This window comes from Notolepis coatsorum (assembly GCF_963971535.1).
Source record: "Notolepis coatsorum genome assembly, chromosome: 3".
NCBI classification, from domain to species: Eukaryota; Metazoa; Chordata; class Actinopteri; order Aulopiformes; family Paralepididae; genus Notolepis; species Notolepis coatsorum.
In genome coordinates, this window is record NC_140167.1 from 194180127 (window position 1) to 194192828 (window position 12702).

General features: G+C 44.7%; 1 protein-coding gene across 1 annotated transcript in view; it reads left to right on the forward strand.

The window, feature by feature from the left end:
• Nucleotides 1–12702, forward strand: part of LOC311224426 (RCC1 and BTB domain-containing protein 1-like) — a gene marked incomplete at its 3' end in the record, with an annotated part of 66618 nt that overhangs the window by 14776 nt on the left and 39140 nt on the right. Inside the window, exon 5 of the mRNA XM_084309409.1 lies at nt 8455–8619. Within this exon, the coding sequence (XP_084165535.1) occupies nt 8455–8619 (165 nt within the window). The remainder of the gene's footprint in view (nt 1–8454; nt 8620–12702) is intronic.

Here is a 12702-nt window from a genome sequence, read left to right on the forward strand (position 1 = left end):
GGAGTGATGAGATACGCAACTCCACTCCTGAGGCGAGAGGGTATGCCTACCTTCCACGCCCCAAAAGAAGCGACGGAGCGGTATCTATTGAACACAGAGCGGCGCCTAGCCAGAGATCCCGCTCAAGAGACGGTGTACCGCGCTGAGATTAACAAGCTAATCACAGCGGGACACATACAGAAAATTGACATTAAAGAGGCCGATCAGACGACCGAATCATGGTACGTGCCGCACCACAAAGTCCACCACAACGGCAAGGATCGTATTGTGTTCAACTGCAGCTACCAGATCGGATCACAAAATCTGAATAAAGAGCTCTTGCCCGGCCCAACACTCGGCCCCTCTCTACTAGGCGTGTTACTACGTTTCCGCCAAGACAAGGTGGCCATCAGCGGCGACATCAAAGGGATGTTCCTGCAGGTGAGACTAGTGGAGGAGGACAAGCCCCTGCTGCGGTTCCTATGGAGAGAGAGGATCGGGGATGAGCAACCAGCCATCTATCAATGGGAAGTCCTCCCTTTCGGAACCACATGCAGCCCATGCTGTGCTACGTTTGCACTGCAAAAACACGTCGCAGAGGACCCAGCAGCTGATGAAGAGGTCCGACAAAGTGTAGGAAATAGTTTCTACGTGGACAACTGTCTGCAAAGCGTCTCGACGCCAGAAGAAGCCGAGGCCCTTCTACTCAAGCTCCGCGCCTCCCTGATCAAAGGCGGCTTTGATCTCAGGCAGTGGGCCAGCAGCGACCCGCAAGTATTGCGCAGCCTCTCCCCCGAGGACAAGGCAGCAAGCAGCGAGACCTGGATGGCGACCATCCCAGGAGAAGCCCAAGAAATGACATTAGGACTAGTCTGGCGCTTCAAAACAGACTCGCTCCATTATAAACACACACCCCTGACCAAGGAGCAGGGAAGGTCGACTGCACTACCGACCACCAGACGGAGTGTATACAGAACACTCGCCAGACAATATGACCCGTTGGGATGTATTCTACCTTACACCACCAGGGCAAAGATGATTGTAAGAGCGTTATGGGACAAGGACCAGGGCTGGGACGACCCCATACCCGAACACCTTGCATCCACATGGAGAGAGTGGGAGACGGAACTCAGCTCACTCCCAGGTGTCAACATACGCCGCAGCTACTTCCCACCCACAGTGAGGTCGGAGACGTGCCAGATGGATCTGCACGTCTTCAGCGACGCCTCCGAAGTAGCCTACGGTTCGGTGGCCTACTTGCGTGCCCGAGAGGAGGGAGGAGAAATACATACTGCTTTCATCCTGGCTCGCTCAAGAATAGCCCCACGAAAGCAGCAATCTATCCCGCGTCTAGAGCTCTGCGCAGCCCTAGCAGGAGCGCAACTCGCCACGTTAATCCAACGTGAACTCACCATTCCGGTGCAAAGAACAATCTTGTGGTCAGACTCCACGACAGTACTCACATGGATCCGGTCTGATTCGTGCAGATACAAGGTCTTCGTGGGAGTCAGAGTCACAGAGATTCAAGATTTAACAGAAGTAGCAAGCTGGAGGTATGTGGACACAAAACACAACCCAGCTGACGTCATCACCCGGGGAATGTCCCTGGATGACCTCACCCGTCACAACCTATACAGTGACGGGCCAGAGTTCCTCAAGCTCCCGGAAGAAGAGTGGCCTACACCCACCCCACGGGAAGCGAGTAAAGAGGAGGCCGAAAACAAGAAATCTATGTTCTGTGGATTGAACACACTCGTCTCCACAGACCCCGACATAGACGATTGCCTCACCCTAGAGAGTGCGCAGCTAAAGACATTCCTGTGGCACCACCCAGAGGTTCAGCTCACTACTGACATTACAGCAGCTGACTACGAAGAAGCAGAACTTCTTCTACTACAACGAGCCCAGAGAGACTCGTTCCCCGATGAGCTAGACTGTCTACAGGGAGCAAAGCCCGTCCCATCAGACAGCAGACTGCTCCACCTAGCCCCCGAGAGCGACGCCCATGGTCTCATCAGAGTGGGTGGTCGTCTGCGGAGAGCCCCAGACTTACCGGATGACGTCAAGTACCCGTCTTAAACAGCAGACACAAGGTCACAGAGCTGATCATAAAGAAATACGACGAGGATGTGCATCACGCCGGGGCAGAGAGAGTCTTCGCGGAGATCAGACGTCGTTATTGGATACTGCAAGGGAGAGAAGCAGTGCGGCGCTTCCAGCGAACCTGTCTAGACTGTCGTAAGTGGCGAGCGCAGCCCAGTATACCCCGGATGGCTGACCTACCTCCCTGTCGCCTCCGACTCGGCGACAAGCCTTTTCACTCCACCGGTATGGACTGTTTCGGCCCGCTGTATATAAAGAAAGGAAGAGGAACCGAGAAGCGGTGGGGTATTGTATTCAAATGCATGACCACCCGAGCGATGCATATAGAACTCCTTCCAACCATGAGCACAGACTCATTCCTTATGGCCTTCCGAAGATTCACATCGCGGAAAGGCAAACCGTCTATATTATTGTCTGATCACGGGACAAACTTCAAAGGCGGAGAAAGAGAGCTGAGAGAGAGCTTCCAAGCTATGGGCCCAGAACTTAAGACCCACCTCGCTCCATCCCAGATTGACTTCCAGTTTAATCCCCCAAACGCACCTCACTTCGGTGGAACTTGGGAACGAGAAGTACGTTCAATAAAGACAGCCCTGTACGCCGTGCTTGGGGCCCAGACCGTGGCGGAAGAAGTCCTAATGACAGTCCTCACGGAGATCGAGGGAGTATTGAACTCAAAGCCCCTCGGTTACGTCTCAAGTGATGTAGCAGATGTCGACCCAGTCACCCCCAACACACTCTTGATAAGGCGGCTGGACCCCGCGCTACCACAGACAATGTACAGGCCTGAAGAAGCGAACGGCCGAAGAATGTGGAGGTACAGTCAAGTATTGGCTGACAAGTTTTGGAACAGCTTCCTACTCCACTATCTACCGTCTCTACAGACCCGCCAGAAATGGGTGAAAGAGAGAGACAATTTGACAGAAGGAACAGTCGTCATGATTATCGACCAGTCACTACCCCGAGCTATGTGGCCGGCTGGTCGCGTAAGCAAAGTGATCACCGGTGCCGACGGAAAGGTCCGAGCAGCCGAAGTGCTCGTCCAAGGACGGATCTACACCCGACCCGTGGCGAGGCTAATAGAACTGCCAAGGCTCCCCGATACTATCGATGACGACCATGACCCCATGACTTTGTGAACTGCCCGACCCCTCACAACAGACATTGAGTAGTGGACAGTGCGGTTAATCTGTCTCTGCTTAGCTAATTAGGTGGGACTATATATATATATATATATATATATATTTATTGATTGATATATATTGCATAATATTTGTATATCGTTTGATATCCCTTGTATATTCCTTGTACATATACACGGAATATCCCTTTAGCCTAGACCAGACCATAATATTTCATTCTCCTATTGGACAGTGGTCCACAGGCGCCAGAGCCATGCCTCCAGAGTCAGGTTCAAGGCCACCGACAAGACATGTCTGTACATGCCCGGCCTGGCCCAGGAATACGAGACGGAAATTAGGTTGGCACTAGTTTGTTCGCCGTGCATATAAATATGGCGCAGGTGAATACAGAAGTAGAGTTACCCAATAAGTTGAAGCCTCACCCACGATACTCCGTGCGGTGAAGTATGGCCTGTTTGGCCCCAAATAGAGCATTGAGACCGCGTGCGAATTAATAACTGAATTGTCAGAGTTTGGCGCTATACCGTCGAGTGCGACATATTTCTATTAAGTCAGTAATAGTCTATTTGTGTATAGTGTATCGTGCGGCTAAAGTTCTACAGTGACCAGCATCACCAACGCTTCCTCGTATCAGCTAGAGTGCTTATCCAGGCTGGGCTGCTTTCATGGCGCTTTCACCCGAGGAGACCTAGACGAGAACCGTGTGGACATGTACACTGGATTAATCTACCCGACGACTACATAGCCCTTTGCGGCTGGATTATATTTGTTTTGGTCCTGTGATTTATGGAGCGGAGAATCGCCGACGCCTACACGTGTGGGATTTACCCTGTGAGGAGCCAGGTCGAGTCTGTGCCTCAGAGAGCCTGAGGCCGGCTAGCTTTCTTCACTGTGGAGCTACAGTCTACGGAGAACAGCTGTATTCGTCTGTGGATCAAGAGACTATTGCACCGTCTCCTGTACTTGGAGTCTCCTTAGTCATCGTTGACCAGACTCTCTACTACCGACAGATCCTCTACCCCTGCTGGCTTACAACCGGGGGGACCCTTCCAGTATCTCCCGCTATATATTACTAGTGTACCATAGATATAATTCCCTAAGATTCAGGTTGTATAATTACCTCCTGCGTAACCAGAGAATGGACATTCATTATTGATTTGCCTACGCACATTCCTTTGCCTTATAAGCGCATCCAAAGTATAATAGAGAAGTATATTATGTACCTTTTGCTGCAATAAATACTTAATTACCACTTGGTGTGGAACCGGTTCATTGTGGGAAGTGTTCATCATATTTATATATCATGTACTGTATGGCCAGTAATTAAAGTACATAAAGCGGTAGTGGTTTAATGATACCATACTTATCAATACAGTCAGGGAATTGTACCCCTCAGTTACACATACAGTGAAGTTTGGTCTTTGTAACTTTAGATTAATCCGTTCCTACCTGACAACTGAAGCAGCGTTGTTATATGCAATGATCTTTTCCCATCTGTCGTACTGCATCACAAGCTGGTCCCAGGCAGGGTTAACCTATTTTAATAATCTTTTTAAATTTTTTATACTTTATTATGTCAAAGAAGTCACTTTACATTTAAGTGTAGTATGTGTACACTTAATCCAACATAATCCATACATATATACGTACATACACACACAAATGTACATAGGCCTACGCATATTTAAAATCTTGACACTTTTTTTTTACCCATTACCCATACAAAAACAAAAACACAAACAAAAAAGTGAGTGCCTGTATAGATCCTGGACTGGTAAACCTATCCATCCATCCATGGTATACATCCAATATCCATCCCTACTCGTCCCCACATGCATATAAAAATAAAAGTAAAAAGACTTGAATTTTCATTATAGGTGTAGGCCAACAATTGAGTAGTAGATCAAAGATAACTCTCTGCCTACTACTACTGCTACTACTACTCTAGTTTTTTATTACTGTTACATGTTACTTAAATCCTCATCTCAAAGCCTGATCTGTCTGTCATCTAATACCTTTCCATAGTTTAAAGAAAGACCATCTTTTTTCCAGCATATTTTCATTCTTATTGATTTTGTAAGTTACCTTTTACATTTACATTTAGTCATTTAGCTGACGCTTTTATCCAAAGCGACTTACAAGTTCTGTACGACAAGTCATCAGGAAGGGCACAACTCTATCAGCTGAGTAACAATGTTCATCAAAGTGTTGGGTGCTACAGTGTAGGTTAGTTTATTAGGACAAGTGTATGACAGTAAGGTTAGATATCTTTTATTTTTTTATTTTTTTTTATTTCAGATAATGGTTGAAGAAGTGCGTCTTTAGTCGACTGCGAAATATTGGACGGGTTTTGGCTGTTCTAACTGGGGTGGGTAGTTCATTCCACCATTGTGGGGCAAGGACTGAGAATAGGCGGCTTCTCTTTGATGACCCTCCCGGAGCTCGGATAGGAGTAGGTCTGAGGCGGCCAGAAGATGCAGAGCGTAGGGGTCTTGAGGGTGTGTAGTTGGAGACTATTGACCGGAGGTAGGCGGGAGCGGTTCCCTTTGCTGCACGGTATGCTAGGTCGAGGGCCTTGAAGCGGATTCGTGCAGCAATGGGGAGCCAGTGCAGGTCCCTAAGAAGTGGGGTGACATGGGCCGACTTCGGTAGGTTTGAGATCAGGCGGGCCGCTGCGTTCTGAATGAGTTGAAGAGGCTTGGTGGCAGTGGCCGGGAGGCCAGCGAGCAGTGCGTTGCAGTAGTCGAGGCGGGAGATGACTGTTGATTGGACGAGGAGTTGGGTGGCTTCTTTTGTCAGGAAGGGGCGGATCCTTCTCACGTTGCTCAGGAGGAATCTGCAGGTTCTGGTTGTCGCTGCGATGTGAGCAGAGAAGTTCAGCTGGTCGTCGAGGACAACACCAAGGTTCTTGGCGGTCGGGGACCCGGTCACAGCTGCATTCTCGACTGTGATGGAACGGTCGGTCAGGGGGGAGGATTTGGCCGGCAGGTGGAGCAATTCTGTTTTGCTTAGGTTCAGTTTGAGGTGGTTGGTCGTCATCCAGGCGGAGATGTCAGAGAGACAGGCCGAGATCCGCTCAGAGACGTGTACACCTTTTACATACTATATATGTCCTCTACAGTTTCTAACCATTTGTTTACTTTGGGAGATTCAAGTTTTTTCCAAGCTCTTGTTATTATGCTGCAGCTCTCAAAATAAAATAAAAGGTATAATTCTTCTTTTTGTAGGTTTTTGGGGCGTGTTCCTAACAGTATATCTTGTTTTTCTAGATACCCCACGTTCTCGAACATCTGTTCCATTATGTGTAAAATATCTGACCAGTAGATTTGTATTTCTTTTTTTACATGTGAAGAATATATGTGTATGGCCAGCATTATTCTCCCCACATTATTTTGTGTGAACATACTCGATGGTGTTCTAAAGTTCTAAATTCAAAAATTAAATTTTTTTTATAAACTTGAGTCCCTCTATAAACAAGCAGTACAAATTTTGGACAAGAAGCCTCACAGGTATCATCACTGTCATATCACCCAGAAGTATAGACTACTTTCTCTAGAGAGTATTCAATTGTACAGTAATGCTTGCCTTGTTAATAAAAAAAAATTCACGGACTGGCTCCCCCACCACTGAGTCTGTATGTGGTCAGAAAGGACAATAGTAGACACACAAGATCCTCATCCAAAGGGGACTGCGTGGTTCCGTTCAAGAAGAGTGCTTTTGGACAATCCGCATTCTCTGTTAGAGCCACACAGTATTGGAACACTATGCCTACAAATATCCAGACCTGTAACACGCTTGAACAATTAAAAAAAAAAGTTAAATTCATTAACTGTGTGTGTATGCAATTCACCTTTTTAATAAACAAAAATAAACCTTTATTCTGTTTTATATGTGTATTTTTTTTAAATACATTTTTGAATGCCTTTTTAACATCTTGGCCAGGGACTACAGATCTAGCCTTCTGGCTAAATCTGGCGTATTTACATTTATTGTTGATTAATATGCACTATGCACTGTCCCTTTTGCAAATAAACTTGAACTTAAACTTAAATGATATGTATATATGTCCTCTACAGTTTCTAACCACTTGTTTACTTTGGGAGATTCAAGTTTTTTCCAAGCTCTTGTTATTTTCTTAAGTGCTGCAGCTCTAAAAAAAAATTAAAAGGTATAATTCTTCTTTTTGTAGGTTTTTGGGGCGTGTTCCTAACAGTATATCTTGTTTTTCTAGATACCCCACGTTCTCGAACATCTGTTCCATTATGTGTAAAATATCTGACCAGTAGATTTGTATATTTTTTTTTTACATGTGAAGAATATATGTGTATGGCCAGCATTATTCTCCCCACATTATTTTGTGTGAACATACTCGATGGTGTTCTAAAGTTCTAAATAAAAAAATTCTAAATTTTTTATAAACTTGAGTCCCTCTATAAACAAGCAGTACACATTTTGGACAAGAAGCCTCACAGGTATCATCATTGTCATATCACCCAGAAGTATAGACTACTTTCTCTAGAGAGTATTCAATTGTACAGTAATGCTTGCCTTGTTTTTTTTTTTTAATCACGGACTGGCTCCCCCACCACTGAGTCTGTATGTGTCAGAAAGGACAATAGTAGACACACAAGATCCTCATCCAAAGGGGACTGCGTGGTTCCGTTCAGGAAGAGTGCTTTTGGACAATCCGCATTCTCTGTTAGAGCCACACAGTATTGGAACACTATGCCTACAAATTTCCGGACCTGTAACACGCTTGAACAATTAAAAAAAAAAAAAACGTTAAATTCATTAACTGTGTGTGTATGCAATTCACCTTTTTAATAAACAAAAATAAACCTTTATTCTGTTTTATATGTGTATTTCTTTTTTAAATAAAATCTTTAATGCCTTTTTAACATCTTGGCCAGGGACTACAGATCTAGCCTTCTGGCTAAATCTGGCGTATTTACATTTATTGTTGATTAATATGCACTATGCACTGTCCCTTTTGCAAATAAACTTGAACTTAAACTTAAATGATATGTAGGTTTGAGTAAGTGCTCTCCTGGATTGTCAAGAAAAACGACTGGAAATGTCCTGGAAAATTATTTCTCAAAAAGAGTGAGAAGAATAAAATAACAAAAGTTATTACAAAGTTATTACAGCAGCAGTAGTCATGCCTTTTGAAGTATTAACCATAAGCTGAGAGAAGAACTGATGGAACCACCCCCTCCTTCTCCTCTGCCAGGTGTTTGCGTGGGGCTACAACAACTGGGGTCAGGTGGGCTCCGGCTCCACCGCCAACCAGCTCACACCGCGCCGGGTGTCCAAGTCCAACTGTCTTCTGAACAGGGTGGCCATCGGCATCGTCTGCGGTCAGATGTCCTCGCTGGCGCTGCTGGACAACGGTGAGGTGAGTGGTGCCCAGTGCCCACCAGGTTATACCGTGTCTGACACCCCGGGAGACACGGGGCGCGCGGAAGCACCGGGAAGAACAATTGGTTAACAATGTTGTGGGACTTGTGCACTTGTGCACTTTGTTCAACTTTGTCAGTGCTGTAAAGTTTAAACCTTTTTAAATCTTAGACAAACGAAACACTTTGGTTTCATGAAATATTGTAAGCTGCCATTTGAGGCTTTATAAAAGCAGCACAATGAACACAAATCTGTCAGTGCCGAGTCCGACCTCATCTTAAATAACAAACAGCATTGCTTGTTGTAGTTAACCCATTCTCTGCCGGGCATTGTACCCATCATTGTACCCTCTCTGCCAGCGCTATAAGTCTATGGAGATGTTCACCTTCTTTGCAGGGCTATAACTTTTTAAATTGTATTGCTAAATTGACATTACTATGGCCCATTCAACATCAATTATCTATCGTTCAGGATATATATGTATGTATATATATATATAGGCGTTGAGCGCCTGGTTACTGGACTTTCTGAGCGAAAGACCCCAGGCGGTCAGGGTGGGGGGTCAGACCTCCAACACCATCACCCTGAGCATCGGGTCCCCCCAGGGCTGTGTTCTGAGCCCCCTGCTGTACTCACTCTACACACACGATTGTGTGGCCAAGTTCAGCTCCAACTCCATAGTGAAGTTCGCAGACGACACGGTGGTGGTGGGGCTGATCTCGGACAACGACGAGAAGGCCTACCGGGAGGAGGTTGAGGTACTGGAACGCTGGTGCCAGGACAATAGCCTGCTCCTGAACATTGGTAAAACCAAAGAGCTGATCGTGGATTATAGGAGAGGACAGCAGGAGACGCACACACCACTGATGATTAACGGGGCTACCGTGGACAGGGTGAGCCGCTTTAAGTACCTGGGGGTCCACATCTCAGAGGATCTGACATGGTCAACACACATAGACACAGTAGTAAAGAAGGCGAAACAGCGCCTCTACCACCTGAGACAGTTAAGGAAGTTCAGAGTATCGGGGAAGATACTCCAGTCCTTCTACTCAGGAGCGGTAGAGAGCATCCTGACCGGAAACATCACTGCCTGGTATGGAAACAGCACGGCACAGGACAAGAAGGCCCTACAGAGAGTGGTGCGCTCAGCCGAGCGTACCACGGGTATTGCACTACCTCCCCTGCAGGTTCTATACAACAAGAGGTGCAAATCCAGAGCCTGCAGAATAATGAAAGACCCCCACCACCCCAATAACAGCCTGTTTCAGCTGCTGAGGTCAGGCAGACGCCTGCGAACCCCAGCTACTAGGACAGAGAGGCTTAGGCTTAGCGTCTTCCCCCAGGCCATCAGAGTCCTGAACAATGAACATTGAGTACCACAGAACACTGAACTATCCACACATAAGCACACACGAGCACACACGAGACACGCACTTGACTTGACTTGACTATAGGAACGTTTTATTTTTCATTCACACATTCATACTAAAATACCGTCTAGTAGGGGTGGACGGTATAAACGGTATACGGTATAAACGGTATGAATTTGCTCTACGGTATGGATTTTGACTATACCGTGTAACCGGTAGGGCAGCTCTAAAATAGCAATGACGTCATGTAACCACAGCGCGACTATTTCACTCGCATTTGCCCCTAAAAATAGATAGAATTAGTCATAGATAATAGATATGTGCGAACTGGAAAAAGTTATTTAGGAGGCTTCGCGCAGTGGGCGTGCCAGCCCCTACCGCACGCATGTAAACACGGGTCTAGTAGTCTAGTGCAGGGGTTCCCAAACTTTTCAGGCCAGGGCCCAGAAAATAAGGCGTCAGAGAGCCGCGGCCCAATGCACATCGTCAGGCTTTTTTTTTTTTTTTTTGCCAGGTGATCGATTTTTTAAGCCAAATATCACTTCAATCCTATTAAGTTAGTTCAAGTTAGTTATTCATTTATATGTGCTATTTATGAGAGGGCTAACTTGTTGCAAAATAATAATGATAATAATAATAGCCTCATTAAAATACTATTGTTGCTTCGGTTGTTTTCAGCGTTTTATGTGCATAATCTGTTATTTAGTTTGAAATGTTCGTTGAAATAAGTAGATTTTTCGTTTTTGTTTATTTATTAAGTTAATATAAAACCATATAGTCACATTTTAGAATACAATAGAATAGCATTTTAGAATACAACTAGAAACACTATCCTGGCCTGCTTCTAAGTTCAGTGACCTGACAAAAAAAGAATAATAAAAAAAAAAAAAAAAAAAATTAAATCATATCGCGGCCCACCCGTGGCTGCTCGCGGCCCACCTTTGGGTCGCGACCCCGACTTTGGGAACCACTGGTCTAGTGGGACGGGAATGAAAACTTTATTTAACAGATTGCAGAATGGGTACAATACAGTACGGCTCAATACATACAATTGTTAAGGGGATGCAGACCTGAGAAAGACGTTTGTCTTGTTTCCATCAGGGTCCCCCATTTTCAATTCATATAGTAACGTATAGACACGGGAGGACGGCGGCGTCTCCCTGAGCTAACGTTAGCTTAGCTACCGTTACAAAATGACCCAGTCAACTATTCACTTTTAGTTTAATACATGATGAGGCATTGTCTAACCGAACGGTATCTAGTCGGCCAGCTACCGATAGCTCCTGACATCAACAAACGCTCCACAAAGTCTAGTAGAGAGACGTGTATGCTACCTGTTAGCTCACGTTAGCGCAAGTTAGTTCACCGTTCAAAACGAAATGTCCCATTGAACGAAATAATTCACTGAGGCGTTGTATTAACGTTATATATCCGGCTAGCAGTAGCTACAGATAGCTCCTGATATCAATGTCTTATAACACTGATTCGATGCGTATTCGAGCTGAGGGCTTGCTGAGCACAGTTAAGTAACGTTATGCCAATAGGGTCCAGGTGCAGCGCCGGAGAATCCTGGCCGTAGCTCTGCTCGAGGCTACTCGAGTATAGGTCCAGGTGCAGCTCCAGAGAATCCTGGCCGTAGCTGGAGGCTACTAGAGTACACACAGACAGTGGAGCTTGTTGCGTGGTGGCGATGTCTCGCAGATAATACAAGTACAAGTCTAATTATATAATATATATATTTTATAAAAAAAAAAAAATTATATAAAATTAAAAAAAAAAGTATCAAAAACGATGATACCGTGATATATACCGTTACCGTCTATGCTTCAAATTATACCGTGATATAAATTTTAGACCATACCGTCCACCCCTACCGTCTAGAGCAGTGGTTCCCAAAGTCGGGGTCGCGACCCAAAGGTGGGCCGCAAGCAGCCACGGATGGGCCGCGAGATGATTTAAAAAAAAAAAAAAAAAACGTTTTTTAATTTTAAATTTTTTAATTTTTTTTTGTTTTAATTTTTTTTGTCAGGCCACTGAACTTAGAAGCAGGCCAGGACAGTGTTTTTAGTTGTATTCTAAAATTCTATTCTATTGTATTCTAAAATGTGACTATATGGTTTTATATTAACTTAATAAATAAACAAAAACGAAAAATCTACTTATTTCAACGAACATTTCAAACTAAATAACAGATTATGCACATAAAACGCTGAAAACAACAGAAGCAACAATAGTATTTTAATGAGGCTATTATTATTATCATTATTATTTTGCAACAAGTTAGCCCTCTCATAAATAGCACATATAAATGAATAACTAACTTGAACTAACTTAATAGGATTGAAGTGATATTTGGCTTAAAAAATCGGTCGCATGACAAAAAAAAAAAAAAAAAAGCCAGACGATGTGCATTGGGCCGCGGCTCTCTGACGCCTTATTTTCTGGGCCCCGGCCTGAAAAGTTTGGGAACCCCTGGTCTAGAGTATAAATATGTTTTTATCGTTTTCTGCAGTATTTCATAGAACGTGAGATATAGGCATAAATGCATATATTAGATGATCAAATGCAGTTTGATACGATCAACGTTATTGTAATGGCTCCTTGTAGGTCAACCAGGTAGTGTCTTTAACATGCACATTCCAAAAAATCCAAAACGAGATCCAAGGTATTATGAATTAAATTATAGATTTATTTTAAGCATCTAAATAAAA